Source organism: Rattus norvegicus, chromosome 8 (assembly GCF_036323735.1).
Source record: "Rattus norvegicus strain BN/NHsdMcwi chromosome 8, GRCr8, whole genome shotgun sequence".
Lineage (NCBI taxonomy): Eukaryota > Metazoa > Chordata > Mammalia > Rodentia > Muridae > Rattus > Rattus norvegicus.
Genome location: NC_086026.1, coordinates 38,612,108 through 38,635,848, shown reverse-complemented (window position 1 = coordinate 38,635,848; position 23,741 = coordinate 38,612,108). Strand labels below are relative to the sequence as shown.

The 23,741-nt window shown below is 43.0% G+C and overlaps 2 protein-coding genes and 1 pseudogene across 2 annotated transcripts; 1 reads left to right on the top strand and 2 right to left on the bottom strand.

Moving 5' to 3' along the window:
• On the top strand, window positions 11,656-15,390 carry Cct6a-ps7 (chaperonin containing Tcp1, subunit 6A (zeta 1), pseudogene 7; annotated as a pseudogene).
• Window positions 12,874-14,498, bottom strand: Ldhal1 (lactate dehydrogenase A like 1). Its single transcript, XM_039082293.2, has one exon. The coding sequence runs from the start codon at window positions 14,390-14,392 to the stop codon at window positions 13,394-13,396; it is 999 nt and encodes a 332-aa protein (XP_038938221.1). The 5' UTR covers window positions 14,393-14,498; the 3' UTR covers window positions 12,874-13,393.
• Rps19l2 (ribosomal protein S19 like 2) lies at window positions 20,196-20,591 on the bottom strand. Its single transcript, XM_039082815.1, has one exon. It carries the CDS (start codon window positions 20,589-20,591, stop codon window positions 20,196-20,198), a length of 396 nt encoding a protein of 131 aa, XP_038938743.1.
• Between the last annotated feature and the right edge of the window lie 3,150 nt (window positions 20,592-23,741).

The window sequence follows — 23,741 nt, the reverse complement described above, 5'->3', positions numbered from 1 at the left end:
CTCTCTGTGCATCTGTCTGTCTGTCTGTCTGGTCCTCCCTCCCTTGTTTGTGGACTAGAAGTAAGCTCTTAGCTACTGCTCCAGTGCCATGCCTATTGCCAGCTTCCCACCGTGAGGGTCATGGACTAACTCTCTGGAACTGTGAGCCCCAAATTAAGTGCTTTCATTTTTAAATGGCCTGGATCATGGTGTCTCTTCACAGCATTAGAAAAGCAACTGAGCCCGATGCTAAAAGAGAGGGAGTCATATTCCTCAGTGGTGTAGCCACTGGTAAGTTGTCCTTGCTCAGGAAAACAACCATTCTCTCATGCTTATGCAGGCAATCTTAATTAAATATAGTGGGCCACACGCATATACAAATAGATATGAAGCCAGGTGGTGGTACTGCATGCTTTTAATCAACACTCAGGAGTCAGAAGCAGGAGGTCTCTGAGTTTGAGGCTACCCTCGTCACACATACAGTTCCAGGACAGCGAGGGCTACACAGCTGTCTTGAAACTGTCTCGTCCAACCCCCAAAAAGATATGAGAGCAGGAGGGTATTTATTGGAAGGAGAAAGAGGAAATGGATGAGAGCATAATTGGAGACATATATATATATTATATGTATATTACATATATATGAAATTGCAAAGAAATAAACATAATTTTTTTAAAAAGTCAAAACCCCCATGATTCATCACTTCTCCAAAGCCACACCTCTGCACATGGATAAATTGGAGAGCAAATCTTCAATGTGTGACTCTTTGTGACATTCCTTGTTTAAGCCATAACACTACATAAGAAACAGAGACGGGTTTGGGATTCAGACGCATGTCTCATGCCTGAGATATCTCATTCTATTTTATGTCTTTTCTAAAGTATGGAAGAACTCTGAAACAGTTCTAGTCGCAAGTATTTTAGGTAAGGGACACTCGGTCTCTATTTGTTACCACAAAAGTGTGCATCAGGTTTTATGGATAGAAAGGAAGGTGGGCAGACTTCTCTGGCTATGGCAAGATGTTTTATGGAGGGGCTAACATTCGAGTTGAACACTGAAGGTGGTGTGGTGGCTGCCCTGCAGAACAACAGGAGGGATAGATACGGGAGCAGTTCACCCCTGGAGACAGGATAGAACCCTGATCTAGGCAAGGACTCATGATAGAAGACAGATGGGAGCTGGAGATGGCTCAGAGGCTGAGAGCACTTGTTCTTGCAGAGGATCATGGTTTGATCTCCAGCACCTATGTGGTGGCTCACAACAACTATCCGTAACTCCAGTTCCAGGTGATCGAATGCCCTCTTCTGACCTCTTTGGGCAACAGTACACATGTAGTACACATAGATATATGTAGGTAAAACACGCATAAAAATACATCTGTGAAAATGAAGTGGAGGAGACAACAGGGAAACTTCCAGAAGACTGGTGATTTGTGGGATCCTTAAGTGTATTTTTTTCCTTCAAATACCGAAAGATTGATTACCAAACACACATTCTTACTATGTTTTATTCTGAGTGTGGCCTTTCTGAACAAATAAAGTCATTTTTACAGATGTGACTTCCGTGGAAGACTTGGGTGAGCAGTCATACACTGATTTCCAAGCCAATAGACAATGTCCTTTTGTGGCTGGTTTGGAAACCCTGCTCTTTGTTTTGCAAACTTCAGGCTGATGTGATCACAGAGTGAGACCATAGAGATTATGTAAGCTGGCCCTTTAGTTTTATAGCCAGGCATCCCTAGACCTAGAAAGTGGCTTCTTCGGTTAGTTAGTACTTGCTGTCCTGCACGTCCGTCACCCACACAGTAATTGTGAGCATCCAGGTAAAAGTTTAAGTGTCACAGGCTCAGCTGCGAGCCTCCAAAGTTTATGTGGCTCTGACCGGATTTGGGGTTCTGAGGTCATTAGAGTAGGTTCTGACCCAGCCTAATAGCCGCACACGAAGAGGAAATCAGACGTGATAAGCACGGAAGGAGGTCTTTGTGAAAAACCAAGGGAGAACACGGTCTCCGTATGCCGAAGAGAGATTGTCAGAAGCCAGTCACACCAACTTACACTTGCAGTCTCCTCAACGGTGAGGAGTCAGGTTGAGTCGTGTAAGCCACTCAGTGTGCAGCAGGTTGCTATGGCAGCCTTACCAGAGTGAGACCAGAGTCCTAACAGCAAGGTTCCTGCTCCCATAGCTATTCGGCTGCCTGCTGATGGGCTGTGGGGCAGTTCCCTGCGTGTCCTTGGCTGCTGGGGGAAGGATGGGAAACTGTGTAGCTGGCGAGTCTGACCTTCGACATAGCCAACTTCTTATCGCCACAGAGAATGCTCTTGGAATGACTATTCGCCTGGACTGTCTGCACAGTTTACAGCGTCACTCAGACAATCTGCAAGGCCAATTCAGCGATGTTTGCAACTGACAATAACAATGCCGATGATTTAATTGGTACGCAACGCCTGTCCCCATTACAGGTTTGTTCCTGTGTCATAAACTCCCCGTCCCGATCACAGTTTTTACTGTGGGCAAAGAATATAGTATTCACTATTGCATCCTTCGTGCTAAGAGAAAAAAAAAATCCTCATTAGGCCATGAGAAGAAACATTATCAGCAGCAATCTAAACCGTCTCTCTACTCCTGCACCCACACAGGGTCATGTAATTGGGGCTCCCTGACGCTCGTAGCCAGGCTCCCTGTTGACACACTGCCATCTGGTGGAGCCGGGCCTGTGGTTCAGCTTTTGCAGTTAGATGCTGCCTGTGTCTTGACATATGTTTTTCTCCTCCTCCCTGCTGATTTTCTGACAGCTAACCAGATCCAAGGGGTGAACACTATCCAGGCTTGAGCCTCTGTAAAGTGCTGAGGAAGACACAGTTTTCTCTACTTCCCTAATTAATTATCTCCTCACCTGGGTGCCCCTTCCTTCTATGGAAGGAGTGCTAATTCCAGACCCCCCCTCCTCCTGCAGCGAACATCCTATGTTGAACCCCAAGGTTTCTTTTATTTGTTTAGATTCTGGTAGTTTTGTTGTTTTTCTTTTTTGAGACAACGTCTCTTTGTCACTCTGGTCCTTCTGGAGCTCTCTTTGTGGATCAGTCTGGCCTTGAACTCACAAAGATCCTCTATGCACCACATCTAGCTAGTACTGTGTTTATAAGTTGCTTCTAAAACTCTTTCAATTGATTATAAAACAACTTTTTTTTTTTTTTTTGGTTCTTTTTTTCGGAGCTGGGGACCGAACCCAGGGCCTTGCGATTCCTAGGTAAGCGCTCTACCACTGAGCTAAATCCCCAGCCCCATAAAACAACTTTTAATGTAATCAAAAACAAGCATCTTGAATATCAGTTGTGAACAGACTGGGGACTAGGAAAACAAAGTCAGAAAGACCAGGGCCAATTTAGTAAGCTGGACTCAGAAGGTCCAGCACCTGGATGCCACGATATTATCAGGGGATCTTTGAATGGTTTCACTTACTAAGGTAAACATTCCCCCCCACCCCAAGTTTTAGGTAAAAGAAAATAAGCCTTTATAGTAAGGCAAATGTTTAATTCTATTTTAATACTTTAAAAATAACTTCAGGGCTGGAGAGATGGCTCAGTGGTTAAGAGTACTGATTGATCTTCCAGAGGTCCTGAGTTCAAATCCCAGCAATCACATGGTGGCTCACAACTATCTGTAATGGGTGTGTCTGAAAACAGCTATATCGTACTTATATATAATAAATAAATACATCTTTAGAAAAAAAATAACTTTTAGCTGAGCATAGTGGCACATGCCTACAATCCTAGCACTCCAGAAACCGGGACAGAAGGATCATGAGTTCAAACCCAGGAGGAGCTACAAAGAAAACTCCAGGCAAGCCAAATGAGATTCTATCTCAAGGAACCAAGAATCAATCAATCGATAAGTTGAGTCATAGTATAATTCTTCGTATTGTTTTAAATTTATTTTTATTTTGTAAACAGACCCCAGACCTTAGCAACAGTGACAAGATAGAAGTACGACCTCACATCTACCAGCATGTAGGCAACAACACCTGCCAAGAACAAAACAAAAACAAAAAGCAAGAACGAGAACAAAGAAATGATCCTTCAAAGTCCTACATGTACCAACCTGGCTTTTCAACTTCTGTAGTTCAGCTTCTGGCTGTTCTTGCTACTTGAGGTATGTCAACTCAGGATGTGGGTTTTGTGCTTAAAAGCTCTCCCTGAGAGAGGCCCTGGACTGCCTGGACAGCACTTGAGTCTGGAACACCCAGCGTGGTCACCAGTTGGCTAACAAAGACTTTCTATGGTAAATACGTCACAACATTTTGTGTGTGTGTGTGTGTGTGTGTGTGTGTGTGTGTGTGTGTGTGTGTGTGTGTTTTCTCTGTGTGTTCAGGTATCTGCAGAAGCCAGAAGAGGGTACTGGATCCACTGGAGCTGGAGGTACAGATGGCTGTGAGCCATCCACTGTGGGCGCTGGGAACTGAACTTGAGTCCTTTGGGAGGGAAGCAAGCACTTTTAACTGCTGAACTCTCTTCACCCTCCAGCATTTTCATATGGAGAAGTTCGTAAGGCCAAATTGCTCATGACCTGAAAAAACTACAGTGCAAACCTATAAAAGAGATTCTTTTTGTTTGTTTGCTTTATTTGTTTTTATGTTTTCCAAGAGAGGAGTTCTCTTACCTCCTTTCCAGCCCTGGTAGCCCTGGAATTAGCTCTATAGACCGAGCTGGCCTTTAACTCCCAGAGATCCACCTGCCTCTACCTGCAGAGTGCTGGGATTAAAGGTATGTACCACCATGGGCCCCTGGACAGAGGGGAATGTTTTTGTTTCTAAATGATGTTTGATTGAAGACTTCAGGAAAACCAGAAAGTAATTGTGGGAAGGCTCAGATTTTTTTTTTTAAAAAATTACTTCTTTTTATTTAATGTGTATCAATATTTTGCCTGCATGTATGCGTGTGTGAGGGTGTCGGATCCCCTGGAACTGCAGATATAGATAAAGTCTGAGCTGCCATCTGGGTGCTAGGAACCCAGGCCCAAAAGGGTCAATTGTACATGAAAAAGCAACATGGGACCATGGACGGAGAGGAACGTTTTGTTTTTAAGTGGGACTGAAGTGATGTTTGATTGAACACTTCAGGGAAAAAAGTAATTGCATGAGGGCTCAGATGTGAGGTGCAAAGGTGCTGGGAGGGTCTGACAATACCCCATTCAGTCTCATTTCTCCAGGGTCAGCAAGGGAGTAATAAAGAATACTGGGGGAGAGGTATCATTCCGAGAAAGAAGAAAACAGTGGTAATACACCTAATTATGTAAGAAAGCTCCATTAGCTCTCTTGGGAAAATGACTTATAGGATGCCTATCACTTGTGGTTTTTTTTTTTATTATTTTTAATCAGGGAACACCTTGTAGACAACACTGACAGCCTGGTCGTATGGACTGTTATCTAGTAGTGGGTTTCATTGTTAAATGTTCAGTGAATGATTCTGTGACAGGGAGTTGTACATGTTGGCTTTGACGTTGTAATCCTCCTGCCTCGGTCTTCGGAGTGCTAGGATTGCAGGCTCCCACATCCAGCTGTCCCATGGCTTTAGTTTGCTTGTCGCCGATGACTAGTGATGCTGAATCTTTCCGAGCCTTGTTTGCCACTCCTGCTGCTTTATTTGTTTTGTTTTGTTTCTTTTGAGACATGTCCATTCAGCTCCTTTGCCTAAATAGATCAAAATACTAACTGTTTGAGCTCAAAGCCACAGTATTGTTAGAAGTAAATGTTGATGAAGAAAAGTCTTTATTGAAGTCAATAAAGTAGAAACAAAGAGAACAACACAAAGAATCAACCAAGAGCTGGTTCTTTGAAACAAACCAAACCAAAAACAAACAAACAAACAAACAAATAAACAAGAACTCAAAAATTCCAACAAGATAGGAAAACCCTTATTCAACCAAACCAAAAGGAAGAGAGACAGCATCCAAATTAAGAAAATCAGAAATGAAAAGGGAAACATGACGACAGAAACCGGGAAAATCCAAACATTCATTAGTTCTTACGTCAAAGGCCTGTTCTCCACAAAATTGGAAAACCCAAACGAAGTGGAGAGTTTTCTTGACAGATACAACTTACCAAAGTTAAATCAAGACCAGGTAAGCAGTTTAAATAGGCCTATAACCCCTAAGAAAATAGAAGCAGTCATTAACTCTCCCAACCAAAAAAAGCCCAGGGCCAGATGCTTAGCACAGAATTCTACCAAACATTCAAAGAAGAAATAATATCAATCCTCTCCAAATTAGTCCACAAAATAGAAGCAGAAGAAAGGATTCTGGGAGACAGTGAGGCACAGCAGATTCACCCCATCACAGAAGACCACCATCATATGAAACTGAGGTAACCACATGGCATGATTTAGAATAGAATGAATAGGTAAAGTTATGAGCTAGTTGGGGAACAAGCAAAGTTTTTGGTCTAGGCATTTATTTACGAAATAATAGGCCTCAGTCATTATTTCTGGGAACAAAGTGGACAGGTGTGAAAACATGAGGTTACAGGTAGATTTAAAAATAACGATGTAGGGCTGGAGAGATGGCTCAGCCGTTAAAGGCTAGGCTCACAACCAAAAATAACGATGTATAGAACTAAACAATTCTCAACCTAGGAATCTCTTCTAAGGGCCAAGAAGCCCTTAAAGAAATATTTAATGTCCTTAGTCATCAGGGAAATGCAAATGACTCTGAGATTCTATCTTATACCCATCAGGATGGATAAGATCAAAAATTCAAGTGACAGCACATGCTGGCAAGGATGTGGAGTAAGGGGAATACTTCTTCATTGCTGGTAATAGCGCAAATTTGTACAAGCACTTTGGAAATCAATTTGGTAGTTTCTCAGAATACTGGGGATAGTTCTACCTCAAGACCACTCCTGTGCAGACACCCATAATATGTTCTACCATACCACAAGTACAATTATTTAACTATGTTCTAGCAGCCACATTTGTATTAGCCAGAAGCTGGGACCAACCTAGATGTCCCTCAACCCAAGAATGGATAAAGAAAATATGGTAAGTTTACTCAATGGAATATTACTTGCCTATTAACAACAAATATATTATGAAATTTTCAGGCAAATTGATATAATGAGAAAATACCATACTGAGTGGTTACTCAGACCCAGTAACGTGCATGGTATGTTCTCACTTATAAGTGGATATTAGCCATAAAGTAAGGATAAACATGCTACAATCCAGACTCAAAGAAGCTAATAACCGGGAGGGCCCAAGGGTAAATCCTTGAATCTCACTCAGAAGGAAATATAAAATAGACATCAGGTGGATGGAGGAAGGGAACTAGGTAGGAGAGGGGAAAGAAATGAGGTTGGAGATCAGGTGTAGGGAGAGTGGAGGAGGGAAGAGGGCTGGGAGAGAGAACAGGAATCTGTTGTGGGGGGCATCTCTGGGAGGAGCTGGAGACCTGGGATAGGGCAAGCTCCTGGGAGTCTATGGGGTGACCCTAGCTGAGACTCCTAGCAGCTGCGTGTATGGAGACTGAAGTGGCCATCTCCTGTAGCCAGACAGGACTTCCAGTGGAGGGAGAAGGTCACCAACCCTAAATTTTTCATGCCTCCAAGATGTTCAGGGGCAAAGAAGAAGCAGAGATTGAGGGAATGGCCAACCAATGACTGGCCCACCTGGGAGAGAACCAACCCCTGACACTATTAATGATACTCTGCTATGCTTGCAGACAAGAGCCCAGCATTCTGTCTTCTGAGAGGTTTTATCCAGCAGCAGATGGGAACATATGTAGAGACCCACAGCCAAACATTAGACAGAGCCCTGGGAGTCTTATGAAAGCATTGGGGGAAGGATTGAGGAGGTGAGAGGAGTCAAGGATACCACAAGAAGACCCACAGAGCCCACGAATCTGGATGTATGGGGACTCAGAGTCTAAACCACCAACAAAAGGACATGCATTAGCTGGACTTAGGCTTCCTACACATTTGGGTGTTTTGCTGGCCCCTACACATTTTAAAAGAAGCTTGCTAATTTGTCCAGAGGAATCAATGGGAACTAAAATAGGAATTATAGTGAACTATAGGTCAATTTGAATATTGGAATCTCAATATTAGAATCTCTGTCTCTTCATTGGATTGCTTAATTTACTCATATTGAAGGTTCTGATTGACATGAATCTACACTTATCATCAAAAGATTCTCTGTTTCTGTCAAATAGCATTGCTAGTCTTGATGCCTTTAATAAAGCCAACTTATTAATGACTGCCACCACTTCCTTGTTGATCTTCAGGCCAAGTGCTGTGGTGCAATGGGCAGACCTGACTGGTGAACAACAATATCACCGACTGACCATCCACTTTCAGAGTCCTTAACCATTTTAAATTTGTTCCCATGTCAGTCACTCAGTGTTGCCTTTTATTGCCAATGTTAGTACTGGATTTGGACACTTAAGGGACAAGACAATTAAACAGAAGAAAAAAAATGATACATTAAGCTGTTGTCTTTGTTAAGTTAGAGTTTTAGTGCTATGAAGAGACACCGTGACCACAGCAACTCTTATAAAGAACAACATTCAGTTGGGGCTGGCTTACAGCTTCAGAGGTCTACTCCACTATCATCACGCCAAGAAGCATGGAAACGTAGAGACAGACGTGGTGCTAAAGAAGGAGCTGAGAGTTCTTCATCGTGATCTTCAGGCAGCAGAAGGAGATGTGTGCCTCACTGGATGTAGCTTGAGCCTGCCTAAACCATGATACACTTCCTCCAACGGGGACACAACTCCTAATAGTGGTACTCTTTATGAGTCAGGCATTCAAACACAGGAATCTATGTAGGCCAGCCCTAACTACCACAGCTTTTCCCCAATACTACTACTACTACTACTACCTCCTCCTCCTCCTACTACTACTACTACTGCTACTACTACTACTACTACCTACTACTACTGCTGCTGCTGCTGCTGCTGCTACTACTACTACTACTACCTACTACTACTACTACTGCTACTACTACTACTACTACTACCTACTACTACTACTACTGCTACTACTGCTACTACTACTACTACTACTGTCTCACTATGTAGCTCATTATACGGAATTACTTTGCCTTGGTCCTGTGCTTCATTGTAGGACCTTAAGAATATTCTTTTCCAACATTGCTCTTGTGGACGATCCAAGTTCAGTCCTAAGCATCCACATCAGGTGGATTACAATCACCTGTAACTTCAGCTCTTGGGGGCATCTGCATTTATGTAAACATATGACTTTAATATACACACTTCAAAAATAAAAATAAATATTAAAAATCTAATGTCTCAAAGGTTTTGTCTTCTTCTTCCTCCCTACCCCCCCCCTTCTTCTTCAACTCCCCTGCCTCAGTGACTTTCTTGTTTATTAACTCTGGTCAAGGATAATACTCCACTGACCATAGTAAGGGTCTGATATTGGTCCTCGGGGAGTCATGGATTCTGTTGCCTAACAAATAGTCATTTGGGAAGTCAATTGTCCGGCACACTTTCTTCCTTTCTTCTGACCACAAGCACCAGGTGATTACTCATCCGTTTTCAAGAATTTCCTGGCACATAAATCGCTCTACCAACAAATGCAATAAAAATCATTGCTCCTTTATAGAAATGGTTTCTGAGGTCAGCACTTGGTATTTTCTCAAGCGGGCTTCTCGTAGCTGGCACAGCCTGAGATCTTGTCACAGCCAGTCTGTGGTTTAGTTTGGACCTTGATCCTGCTCCCAACGGTCACTCATAGCTTCTACTTGGAACCTACTTCTCCGAGCTCTGTTGCAAATGTGTTTTCTTAGTTTGGGTTTTATTGCTATGAAGAACACCATGATTAGAACAGCTCTTATAAAGGAAAACATTTAATTGGGGCTGTTTTACAGTCTCAGAGGCTTAGTCCATTATCACTGTGGCGGAAAGCATGGCGGGGTGCAGGCAGACATGGTGCTGGAGAAGACGCTGAGGGTTCTACATCTTGATTGGTAGGCAACAGAAAGAAACTGTGTTACACTGGGTGCAGCTTAAGCATAGTAGACCTCCACGCCTGCCCCAGCAACGATACACTTCCTCTAACAAGGCCACACTTCCTAACAGTGCTACCCACTAAGTCCAAGCACTCAAACACACGAGTGGATGGGGGTGCATTCCTATTCAAACCACCACAGGAGTGAATTCTTTTGAGAGGAGATTAGGATTTCTCTCTTTTATGGCCCAGGTTTTCCCCTCTAGGTGAATTCTCTGGGTCAGTAGTCTAGTGCTCTTTTGGGTGAGGGCTGACTACAGCAAGCTTTGTTTCACTAGAGTACTCAGTGGAGGGGTAAGGGCAGCTTCCAGGGCTCCTCCCAGTTTGCTTCTTTTTTTTTTTTTTTTGGTTCTTTTTTTTTCCGGAGCTGGGGACCGAACCCAGGGCCTTGTGCTTCCTAGGTAAGCGCTCTACCACTGAGCTAAATCCCCAGCCCCCAGTTTGCTTCTTTTGGCACGGATACACCACTGCATTGGCCATCGCTAAGGTGACAGAGCTCCAGTCTTTTCCATATGCAAAGCCCAAGGTTGTACCTTCCCTTTATAAGTGAACTGAGCAGCAGAAGGGAGCAATCTCTTTAGTGATTTCCCACCTAACTAGAAGTGATAGAGACAGGAAAGAAAACACTGATGTCCTGGCCCTGCAGGAAAGAGAACCTTCCTCCTGGAGATGGAGCGGGGGGGGGGGGGGGTGGGTGGGTGGGGGGGAGGGCGCTGGGGGGGGCTGGGGGGGGAGCAGATCCTGTGCGCTCGTCTGTGTCAGCTGGAGCAGAGTTGGTACAGAGTCATGAGAGAGGGCATCCTGCCAGAGTTGTTAGGGTCAGAGCATGGGCCCTGGCAGCTAACAAGCTAGGCTTGTCCTCCCATCCTCAATAGGACAATTAAAGAAGCAAATAATGGTGAGAAGCAGAGAAAGGAGATTCGTTTACTCTGTGTGGCCACATTAGGAAGAGAAAGAGATAAAGGGGCTCAATGGCCTCAAATCCATCTTTAGAGTCCTAATATGAGGCTTAGGTTTAAGTAGAGGGCACTAGATAAGTTATGCACAAATACACAGACCTGGTCAAGGTCCAGTCCTGCCCACTGACTCGTCCTTGTCTTGGATCCAGTCTCTCCTGCCGGCACTCTGACATGTTGACAGAACTGTGAAGTCTCTTTCAGGGAGTCAGATTTGTCCCCTGGCTGCATCCAGCTTTTGCTTCTCCAAGCAAGAGACTCCTGGTGAAAATTCTAATTTCTTTTGATCCTGTGGTTGTAATTTTCTGCCAAAGGAAGGAGCTTTAGAATGATCTCCTCCTCTCCTGTTAGGATGATTAAAAGGAGCTGGCTGTGTTTGAACCACACCTAACCATCGGCACTAGATTCTCTCTAGCTGCTGCTTCTTCATGCATCCTTGGGATCATTTCTAGGAAACGTAAAAGGATTTTTTTTATCTAATAATAGTTTGTATGGAGAGCTGGGCAGGGCTGCTTGCTGTGATCTACGACAAACATACAATTGTGGATACAAAACTCAGAGTGAAAACTTCTTTGCTTCGTATTTTCTTCTAAGAGATGTTCACTTTGGCCTCCATTGTGTATTGCTACCTGCCCAATAATCGGGTTTTTTTTTTCCATTTTCATTTATTGAAAGTAAGAAAACACGTTGTTCTCGGCCTCTCCCTGAGCTAGACCAGCCATGGCGGCGGTGAAGACCCTAAATCCCAAAGCCGAGGTGGCCTGCGTGCAGGCAGCGCTGGCGGTGAACATCTGCCTGGCACGGGGCCTGCAGGATGTTCTGAGGACCAACTTGGGGCCTAAAGGCACCATGAAGATGCTTGTATCTGGTGCTGGAGACATCAAACTTACTAAAGATGGCAATGTGCTACTTCATGAAATGCAAATTCAACACCCAACAGCCTCTTTGATAGCAAAAGTGGCTACAGCGGAGGATGACATAACCGGCGATGGCACTACATCCAATGTCCTCATCATCGGAGAGCTGCTCAAACAAGCAGACCTCTACATTTCTTTTTTTTTTTTTTTTTTTTTGGAGCTGGGGACCGAACCCAGGGCCCTGCGCTTCCTAGGCAAGCACCCTACCACTGAGCTAAATCCCCAACCCCGGACCTCTACATTTCTGAAGGTCTTCATCCCAGAATAATAACTGAAGGTTTTGAAGCTGCAAAGGAAAAGGCACTCCAGTTTTTGGAACAAGTCAAAGTAAGCAAAGAGATGGACAGAGAAACACTCATCGATGTGGCCAGGACATCTCTGCGGACTAAAGTTCATGCTGAGCTTGCAGATGTCTTGACAGAGGCTGTGGTGGACTCCATTTTGGCCATTAGGAAAAAAGATGAGCCCATTGACCTCTTCATGGTTGAGATCATGGAGATGAAGCATAAATCTGAAACTGATACAAGCTTAATCAGAGGGCTTGTTTTGGATCATGGGGCGCGGCATCCTGATATGAAGAAAAGAGTAGAAAATGCCTACATCCTCACATGTAACGTGTCCTTGGAGTATGAGAAGACAGAAGTGAATTCTGGTTTTTTTTTTTTTTTTAACAAGAGTGCAGAAGAGAGAGAGAAACTAGTAAAGGCTGAAAGAAAATTCATTGAAGATAGAGTTAAAAAATCGTATAACTGAAGAAGAAAGTCTGTGGTGATTCAGATAAAGGATTTGTCGTTATTAATCAAAAGGGGATTGACCCCTTCTCTTTAGATGCTCTTGGAAAGAAGGTATCGTAGCTCTGCACAGAGCCAAGAGGAGAAACATGGAAAGGCTGACTCCTGCTTGTGGTGGGATAGCTCTGAACTCCTTTGATGACCTGAATCCTGACTGTTTGGGACATGCAGGGCTTTTCTATGAGTATACATTGGGTGAGGAGAAGTTCACCTTTTTTTTTTTCACTGTTCAAGGTTTATTTGGTGTTTTCCTTGGCATGACACTTGAGTGGTTGGTTCCGTCCTCCATATGCAGATCTTACATTTCACATAATATTGCAATGTACACTACAGACACATATAATACAGAAAATATCCTGTAGAACATTTATGCACAAGATATGCACAAGATATGCACGATGGACTTACACACTGGAGCCAGCTTATAACTAACTGGGAACTCATGGCCTAGGCATGTTTGGTGAGGGTGCGAAGCACAGCAATGCAGCAGGCTCACAGGCTAATCAAAGCCTGCATGCAGTTGGCAGTGTGTCTTGGAGACAGTGGGATTGTCACACTAACCAGGTTACCACTACACAAGTACCACTTAGCAGGGTAGAGCTGTGGAACTGAGATTTTCCCCAGACCACCTCAACACAACTGGACCAACTGGACTAACCACAGCTCAGCTCAGGTCTCCATAGAAACCCTGCTGCAGCCTGGACAGTGAAGGGCTAGGACACTGGGAAGACTTTAGAACTGCAGCTCCTTCTGGATTCCCCAGAGGGTATCTGCACTCTTCTTCAGGCGGGCCTCCTCGTCAGGAGTCAGTGTCACCTTCACAACATCTGAGATTCCATTTTGTCCCAGGATACATGGGACGCTGAGGAAGACATCCTCCTTGATTCCATAGAGACTCTTAATCATGGTGGAAATGGGATGCACCCGCCTAAGGTTCTTCATTATGCTCTCGGCCAAGTCTGCCACGGAGAGGCCAATGGCCCAGGATGTGTAACCTTTCAGCTTGATCACTTCGTATGCACTGTCAACCACCTGCTTGTGCACATCCTTCCACTGCTCCTTGTCTGCATCCGTGCCCAGCTGTGGGTTCAGAGACTTCAGGGAGACGCCGGTGACGTTCACACCACTCCACACAGGCACACTGGAGTCGCCATGCTCTCCCAGGACCCACCCGTGACAGCTCAGTGGATGAACTCCCAGCCTTTCTCCCATCAGGTAACGGAACCGAGCCGAATCCAGATTGCAACCACTTCCAATAACTCTGTTTTTGGGGAAGCCGCTGATCTTCCAAGCCACGTAGGTCAAGATATCCACTGGGTTTGAGACGATGAGCAGTTTGCACTGTGGACTGTATTTCACAACATTTGGAATGATGAACTTGAAGATGTTCACGTTTCGCTGGACCAAATTGAGCTGGCTCTCTCCCTCTTGCTGACGGGCCCCCGAGGTGATAATGACCAGCTTGGAGTTTGCAGTCACACTATAATCTTTGCTGGAGACAATTTTTGGTGTCTTAAGGAAAAGGCTGCCATGCTGAAGATCCATCATCTCTCCCTTTAGCTTATCTTCTATGACATCAACAAGGGCAAGCTCATCAGCCAAGTCCTTCATTAAGATACTGATGGCACAAGCCATGCCAACAGCACCAACCCCAACAACTGTAATCTTGTTCTGGGGGACCTGTTCTTCCTTAAGAAGATTCACAATCAGCTGTTCCTTGAGGGCTGCCATCTTGGACTTTGAATCTTTTGGGACCGCTTAGTGCACGATGGGGGACGACGGGCGAGCAGCAGCAGTAGCGTGCGCGAGATGGGCGACAGTGGCTCCAGCACCGAGAAGTTCACCTTTATTGAGAAATATAACAATCCCCGTTCTGTCACTTTACTGGTTAAAGGACCAAACAAGCACACGCTGACTCAGATCAAGGATGTAATCAGAGATGGCTTGAGGGCTGTCAAAAATGCTATTGATGATGGCTGTGTTGTCCCAGGTGCAGGTGCAGCTGAAGTGGCACTGCAGAGGCTCTGATTAAATACAAGCCCATTGTGAAGGGCAGGACTCAGCTTGGGGTCCAGGCATTTGCAGACACCTTGCTCATCATTCCCAAGGTTCTTGCGCAGAACTCTGGTTTTGACCTTCAGGAAACATTAGTTAAAGCTGAACATTCAGAATCCGGTCAGCTTGTGGGTGTGGATCTGAACACAGGTGAGCCAATGGTGGCCGCAGAAATGGGTGTGTGGGATAACTACTGTGTGAAGAAGCAGCTGCTTCACTCCTGTACTGTGATCACCACCAACATTCTCCTGGTTGACGAGATCATGAGAGCTGGGATATCCTCTCTGAAGGGCTGAAGCCTGCCTGGGATGCTACAGAATTTTGGGGGTGATGTTTTATTTTTGTCCAAGCTTCAAGTGATTTGGAAAAGAATTTTCTCTTCCTGATTGGAGAAAAGGAACAGGACATTTGGCACCTACTCAAATTATAATACTGTAAATTTTATTTAATTTTTTTTTTTGCATTGAGTGAGCACACTTAGAGCAGGTCTTCTTAAATCCACTGAACAAGATGTTTTTGTTACAGTGATACAAAATTACATAATAAGCATTGTTGTCTACCTTGTTCCTCAAGTGTTCTTTGAAATTTTGTAATGGTTTGCTCCTAAATAAGGCATGGTGATACCTGCCTGTAAGCCTAGTACTTTGGAAATAAAGTCAGAAGTTCTGCACCAACTCAGGCTACAGGAGAAAAAAAAAAGAAAGTAAGAAAACAAACAGAAATCTAAGTAGTAGTAATAGTAGTAGTAGTAGTAGTAGTAGTAGTAACAACAACAACAACAACAACAATAATAATAAATGAAATAAGATAAATCAACAAAAATCAGAATATGAGAAAACAACCAAACAAGAAAAGGAGCCAAAGAAGCACAAAAGACACATATCAATGCGGAGACAACCCCCAAATTGGAAGCCTTATTATATACACAAAAGGACCTATAGGGTGGAAAAACTAAAATAAACAATTGTCTGAACTTAACATTATAAGACAAAGAACCCCAAAAGATCCTGTTGAGTTCATTTTGTGTGGATGATCTACTGCTGGCAACAGGGCTTCTCCTTAATGCTGAGGGCCAAGCCCAGCTGTTCTCCTTTCTTGGTTCCCTCTTGAAGGAAAGTGGACGGGGATGAGCATAGGCATGGGCAAGACTTAGTCTTTCTAGATATTTAAGGTTGCTGTTTAGTAATAAAACATGTACTTATCTTAAGTCTAAGTCACATTGCTATGATAGCTCACCTGCTTGAGTTCTCTTTGGGACAGAAACTGCAGTCTCTGGCATTTAGCACCTCATCCTACGACAGCAGGGATTAAGAAAAGGATTAATTGGTAGAACCTTCCCTCTTGTCCAGATGTCTCTTACTTGTCAGCTTAGGGGAAGTTTGGAGCAATAAACTTCTATTGAACCAGAAGAAAAGAATCATGCTCACAAACTGAAAAACTTTTACACAAGCAAATATGGATTAACCACGCATAGATTTATATACAGAATCACTCATACACATTCATACATCTCCATTAAATCAGTTGGGCCCAGCTTTCATACTATCTCATAATTACAGACTTACACACATATATCCATACTTACATATGTATATAGAGAAAAAGACCAAGCCCAAGTGCAGAAAGAACTCACTCATTCTGGATGAAAAATGAGCCACAATCTTTATTGCATACAGAAAGAAAAAGCTTCCATCCTTTTATTGCTAAATGAATTAAAACTAAATCTGTAAGAAGAAAGCTTTGTCCTCTTTTGTAAGACTAAGCCTATCTTGCTGCTAAGAAAGGACCTGTTCTGTCCTATGGTAAGGAGAAGCTTGCCTGCTCCTTCTGCTCTCTAAAGCGTCATTTTCCCTCTTTCTCTGCATTCTGCATAGAGCTCTCTTAATATTTTAAGTTGCCGTATAGTTTCTAACTTATTCCACTCTGCATTCTCCTTCTATCTTGCTTTCTCCTCCTGCTCTGATGTAACAATGCTCCGCTCCCAATGCCTTACTCTCAATGCTTTCCCTCCAATGTATATCCTCAAATGTGATCTTTCCTAGTCTTGTGTACCTTTTCTAGGAGAATATATCACATGTTTTTTCCAAGAATTCCATTTTTTTAAACAAAAGTTCACTGGAAGTTCAAACATAAATTGAATAAGAAGTTTATAACAGAGAATGTTTACATGCATATCCATTAAGAGTAATTAACTAGCAAAACAGTCATCATCTATTACCAGTCCCACAGGTAAAACCATAACTTTTGTGACTAAGTTATTAGTGAAGTTTTGTGTAGATAAACCCAGTCAATATTTTATCTTCTGCCCTTTCACCTATAGTAAACCCTCAGTTCCCTTTTTATGACCGTTGGTTAATGGTTTTACAACCTCTTGGAATGTGCTCTAAGTTGCAAATGCCTGGCTACTATCTCTATCTCAGAAGCAATTAACTCAGGACACCTGACAACTGGCTGAATTCTCAATGCAGTTTTGACATCATTAAGGATTTAATAGAAGTCCTATTATAAAAGAGCTTAATAATTACTAATATAATTTTAGGAATTCTTATAGGATCATCATTAAGACTTAAGAAGTCATCTATTTGTTAATATAGCATTACTACAAGACAATATATCTTCGTTGTTTTGCAGAAATCTGCTCAAAAAGGTGGGCTAATACCTAGTGATTGTCATATATATTTAATAATACCAGGAAAAGCATATTAATGGCAGGAATCTTTCTTAAAATGGAAATTTCCTCAGCCTTGTCCAACAGAGCAAATCCGTTGTAGATTTTTTTTTTAAATCCATGGCAGAACCATCTCAGGAAGATCAACTGCTACTTTTTAGTTTCTCCTATGTGACTCCTGCCACCTTAAGAGTGGTTTGTTTCCCTGGCGAGATTCCCTTCGTAAAAAAACCAAACAAACTAGTTTTTCGTTTATGAGTGGCTATCAATTGGAGATAGTTTCTGGGCTAGGAATGGGTGTGTGTGTCTACTTCTCTTTTCAGTTCCAGGGTCCCATCTGGTGCAGATGCATGCAGGCCTTGTGCATGCTGCCTCGATCCCTGTGAGTTTGTATCTGTACCAGCCCTGCTGTGTCTGGAAGGCATTGATTCGTTGATGTCTTCCATCCCCTCTGACTCTTACACCTTTTTTTGTCTCCTCTTGCACAGAGTTCCCTGAGGCCCAAGGGGAGAGATTTGATGGGGATATTTCTTTCAGGGCTGAGTATGTCAAGATCTCTCATTCACTGCATTTTGTCCAGCTGTGGGTCTCTGTATTTGTTCTCATCTGTGCAGGCAGAAGCATCTGATATTGGATCAGCAAGGCATGAATCTATGAGTATGGCAGGATGTCATTGAGAGTTATTTACTGCTGAATTCCTTTAGCAGAGTTTGGTTTCTCCCTAGATTTGGTCTATCTTGTCTTAGGTTCTCGGCCACCCAAGCAGTGTTTGGTGTGGGTTCCACCTCATGCAATGGCCCTTAAATAAATCAGATACTGGTTGGTTACTCCCACACTCTTTGGGCCACTATTGCACTAGCATATCTTGCAAAGGGGTCACTCCCATATCTAAGCATTTGTGGCTGAGTTGGCGTTTATCTTTCTTCTCTGGTCGTGTGTAGAGTACCTCCCAGTATCATGAGTACTAGTCTCTAGTACTAGGGGTGAAGGCACTGGTTCAACTTTTATGTGTCCAATGAGTTGTATAGATGTTGTAGCAATAGGGTCTTACCCTAAATTAGTGGAGAGTTATCAATAGCCTTGACAAGATTTTGGGTTTGGGGATTCCCAAGTTGGCCAGCAACTTGATTCAGTGTAATCCATTCCCAGTACTGAAGCATCATTTGGAAATGAGCTGTCAAGTTGGGGCTCCCTTTCCTGTCATTTAGATTGCCTTAATATATGTATAGGACCCTTCTACTGTATTAAATTTTCATATGACCCATAGTGTTAGCTGTCTCTTCCTGCACTATCTCCCTCAGTCCCCTCTTCCCTCCCTGTTTGATGCCCTTATTCCAGTGCCCACCTCCTTCCATCTATAACTATAGCCTTTCCCCTTCCAAGGAAGACCCATCTCTCCTCCCGTCCCCTTACTCCCTACTTAACCCCCATGGCTACACAGATTATAGCTTGCTTATCAATGGCTTAATATCAAACATCCACATATAAGTGAACACATACCATATATGTCTTCCTGGGTCTGAGTCACTTTACTTAGTATGATTTTTTTTTCTAGTTCTATCCATTTTTTCTGAAAATTTCATGATTCCCATACTAATTTCCTTAGTCGCTGCTCCAGTTCGCACTCCCACAGGGAGTGGACAGGTTTCTCCTTACTGTCCATGCCCACCAGCATGAGCTCTCTTTTGCTTTGTTTGCCTTCCCATTCTGATTGGTGTAAGGTGAAATCTCAAAAGAGTCTTGATTTGCATTTCCCTGGCAGCTAAGGATATTGAAAGCCTTTTTAAGTCCTTGGCTATTTGACTTTTCTCTTTTGGGAACTTTCCATTTATATCTATGCCCTATTTTTAAATTGGGTCATTTGTTTTGATGTCCAGTTTTTTAAGTGTTTTATATATTTTGGATATTAGCCCTTTACCAGATATGCAGTTGGTAAAAGTCTTTTTATATTCTGAAGTCTCCTGTTTGTATTAATGATGGTATCCGTTGCCATACAAGATGCTTAGTTTCATGAGAACCCATTTGTTAATTGTTGATCTTAGTGCCTGTGCTATCTGTGTTCTGTTCAGAAAGTGTTTTCCTGTCCCAATGAGTTCAAGGCTATTCCCCACTTTCTCTTCTATCAGATTCAGTGTGTCTGGGCTTATGTTGATGCTTTTGAAGTCAAGTTTTATGCAGAGTGATACATATGGATCTATTTGTTTTCTTTTTTTCTTTTTTACAAGTACCATCCAGATTGACCAGTACTAGCTGTTGAAAATGCTTTCTTTTTTTTCCAGTGTGTATTTCTGGTTTCTCCATCCAAATTCAGGTGTCCATAGGTGTGTGGACTTATGTCTGGGTCTTCAATTTTATTCCATTCATCAACATGCCTGTCTTTGTACCAATACTGTGCTGTTTTTATTATTGTAGCTCTGTAGTATAGTTTGAGATTGGGGAGGCTGTGATGCTTCCAGTGTTTCTTTCATCATTCAGGAATGTTTTGGTTACCCTGGTGTGTGTGTGTGTGTGTGTGTGTGTGTGTGTGTGTGTGTGTGTGTGTGTTTCATACAAAGCTGAAAATTATCCTTTCAAGTTCTGTGAAAACTCATGCTGGGATTTTGATGGAGATTGCATTGAATCTATAGAGTTGCTTTTAATAGGATGACCATTTTTACTATTTTAATCCTACTGATCCATGAGCATGGGAGACCTCTCCATCTTCTAGTATCTTCATTTTCTTCATTCAGTGTCTTTTTTTTAAATGAATGAGGCAATTTATTAATCCAGCATCCTCTGTTCTAATGCTTCTGGTTGGCAGCTGCCACCTGTCTAGCAATCCTGTTCAGATCTCTCTGTCCCTGAGGTGTTAGCTTGCGGCTCCCATCTTGGTCCTTTTCCACCATTTTTCAGCCCCTCCAGGGCTTGGAGGACCCGGCGGGCCACGGTCTTAGAGCCTCTGTTGAAGTGGCTGGGCCTGACACCATTTCTCTGCCGTCCTCTGTCCTCGGTAGATCTTGGTCGTGGAACCAACATTCCCACTCCCTTCCCCCGCACCACCACGGAGGTACAGTTGCTGTGCTGTGGAAGCAGCTCATGTGTATGGGGCAAGCTCTTTACGTTTGGCCAGCTTGACTGTGTCCACCCATTCGGGGACTTTTTGAGGAAGGCTGCCAGAGCTCTGACAAACTCCTGCTGGTTAACATCTTTTACAGTAACTCCAGGCATCGTGCGGCCTCCGTGCTGCCAACCAGGGGAAAGGGCTCCTTCAGTGTTTTAAAGTCTTTCTGAGATAATTGTTTCACTTTTGCTTAGAGCTACCTCAAGATACTTTATATTTTTGGGGTCTATTGTGAAAGGCCTTGGTTTCCTGATTTTTCCCCTCAGGCTATTTGTTATTTGTATAGAGGAGGGCTACTGGATTTATTTATTTATTTATTTATTTATTTATTTATTTATTTATTTAATATAAGCACACTGTAGCTGTCTTCAGACACGCCCGAAGAGGGCATCAGATCTCATTACAGATGGTTGTGAGCCATCCTGTGGTTGCTGGGAATTGAATTCAGGACTTCTGGAGGAAAGTCAGCTCTTAACTCCCGGACTATCTCTCTCCATCCCTGAGGACTACTGATTTTCGTGTGTTAATTTTGTATTGTGACACTTTATTGAAAATGTTTGGGGTTTAGCTCAGTGATAGAGCGCTTGCCCAGCAAGTGCAAGGCCCTGGGTTCGGTCCTCAGCTCCAAAAAAAAAAAAAAAAAAAAAGGAAAGGAAATGTTTATCAGCTTTAAGGGGTTTCTTGGTGGAATTTTTAGGGTCAGTTATTTATACAAATAAAGATACTCTGATTTTTTTTTCCTTTCCTGTATGTATCCCTTTGATCTCCCTCAGTCATTTTATTGCTCTTGTTAATATTTCAAGTACTATAGTGAATAGGTAAGGAGAGAGTGGATAACCCTGTCTTGTTCGTGATTTTGGTGGAAATGCTTTGAGTTTTTCTCTATGCTGAGATATCTCTTTTACCCCCATCTCTCCAGGACTTTTATTACGAAGGGTGTTGGATTTTTTTTCAAAGGCCTTTTCTGCACCTAACGAGATGTTCATGTGGATTTTGTCTTCCAGTTTTTTTTAATAGAGTAGATTACATTTATTGATTTATCTACCCATTTGGACCACCCCTGCTTCTCTGGAGTGAAACCCACATAATTATGGTGAATAATCTTTTTGATGTGGTCTTGGATTTTGTTTGCAAGCATTTTATTGAGAATTTTGCATCTATGTTCATAAGGAAAATTGGTCTGTAATTCTCTTTTCTGTAGGGTCTTTATGTGGTTTAGGTGTCAGCAGAGTAATTGTGTCCTCATAAAAAGACAATGCTTCTTCTTTTGCGGGGGGATTTGGGGTTTTTCTTTTCTTTTATTTGATTTTTTAAATTTACGTTTCAAATGTTATCTTCTTTCCCGGTTTCTCCTCCAGAAACCCACTATCTCCCCCAACTTCTATGAGGGAGTTCCCTCACTCACCTACTCATTCCCTCCCACCTCTCCGCCCTGGCATTCCCCTACACAGGGGGTCCAGCTTTGGCAGGACCAAGGGCTCCTCCCTTTGGTGCCCATCAAGGCCATCTTCTGCTACATATGCAGCTGGAGCCATGGGTATGTCCATGTGTGTAGTCTTTGAATGGTGGTTTAGTACCTGGGAGCTCTGGTTGGTTGGTATTGTTGTTCTTATGGGGCTGCAAACCCCTTCAGTTCCTTCAATCATTTCTCTAACTCCTCCATTGGAGACCCCGTTCTCAGTCCAGTGGTTGGCTGTGAGCATTTGCCTCTGTATTGGTCAGGCTCTGGCAGAGCCTCTCAGGAGACAGCTATATCAGGCTCCTGTCAGCTTGTACTTCTTGGCATCAGCAATATTGTCTGGGTTTGGTGGCTGCATATGGGATGGATCCCTAGTGAATAATTTGAGGAGTATTGGGGTAACTCTTCTTGGAATATCTTATAGATTGTAGTGTCAACACCACATGGCCCTGTGGTGTTTCTTTTGTTTGTTTGTTTGTTTTTGTTTTTTTTGGGGGGGGGTTTGGTTGAAAGACTTAATTACTCCTATTTTGCTAGGGGTTATAGGCCTGTTTAAGTTGCTGATCTGATCTTGATTTAACTTTGGTAGGTGGTATATATGGAGAAAAATTATCCATTTCTTTTCGATTTTCCAACTTGGTAGAGTCTATGCTTGTAAAGTACGCCCTCGTGATTCTCTGGAATTCCTCAGTGTCTGTTGTTATATCCCCCCTTTTCCTCTCTAATTTTGCTAATTTAGGGTTGTCCTTTCGTTAACTTAGCTAAGAGCTTGCCAATCTTATTGCAATAATCTTTCTCCGGCTTTTGCAAAAGATTTCACTTTATCTTATATTTTATTTCATGATCATGTTTTAATTCCTCTCTCAGCTCCTAGATCCTTCCCAACTCACCCAACTTTATATTCTTCCCCCTCTCTCCTTTCAAAAGAGAGAGAGAGAGAGAGAGAAACAAACAGAAATAAAAAAAAACCCTTCCTCCCATGAGACTAAATATCAAAACAACCAAGCAAAAAGCCAGTAAGACAAAAAATATCAAAACATAGAAAAGCAAAAGGTTCATAAAGTATCATTCTATTAAGCTTGTTCTGTGTTGTTGGCCTGCTTGTGTTGTGCGTGTGGCCTGTCCTGGAGAGTGGTTAATACACCCCGTGGTGCTCCATTGAGGAAAACAGATGCTCCCTTTATCAGCAAGTGTCAACTGCAGGTGGCTCTTGGTTAGGAGTGGGAGCCTGTGTCCACTTCCTCTTCCCAGTGACAGGATGCCATCCAGCTTGGACCTGGGCAGATCTTATGCGTGTTGCCACAGCATCTGTGAGTTCATATGTGCCTTGATCATTGTGTTTGGAGGACACTGTTTCTCTGAAGTCATCTACCATGTGTAGCTCTTAGAAATTTTCTGCCTCTTCTTCCACACAGATCCCTGAGCCCTGAGAGGAGGGTTTAATGGAGATATCTTATCCAGAACTGAATGTTCTGAAGCCTTTTACTCTCTGCATATTTCCGGTTGTGGGTCTCTGAGTTACTTCCTATCTAATGTGAGAGCAGCTTCTCTGATAATGGCTGAGTCAGGCACTGATCTATGGGTATAGCAGTATGCCATTAGAGTCACTTACTGCTATGTCCCACTATTAATTATTGGTGTTGTTACAGTTTAGAATGTTCTCTCCTGTGCCAGTGAGTTCTTCAAGGCTATTCCCCACTTTGTCTTCTAGCAGATTCAGTGTATCTAGTCTTATGTTGAGGTACTTAACCCACTCAAAGCTGAATTTTGCACAGGGTAATAGATAAGGATCAATCTT

Bases quoted from the DNA above. Each gene is read 5' to 3' on its own strand.
- Ldhal1 (XM_039082293.2), bottom strand. From the start codon at position 14,392: ATGGCAGCCCTCAAGGAACAGCTGATTGTGAATCTTCTTAAGGAAGAA.
- Rps19l2 (XM_039082815.1), bottom strand. From the start codon at position 20,591: ATGCCTGGAGTTACTGTAAAAGATGTTAACCAGCAGGAGTTTGTCAGA.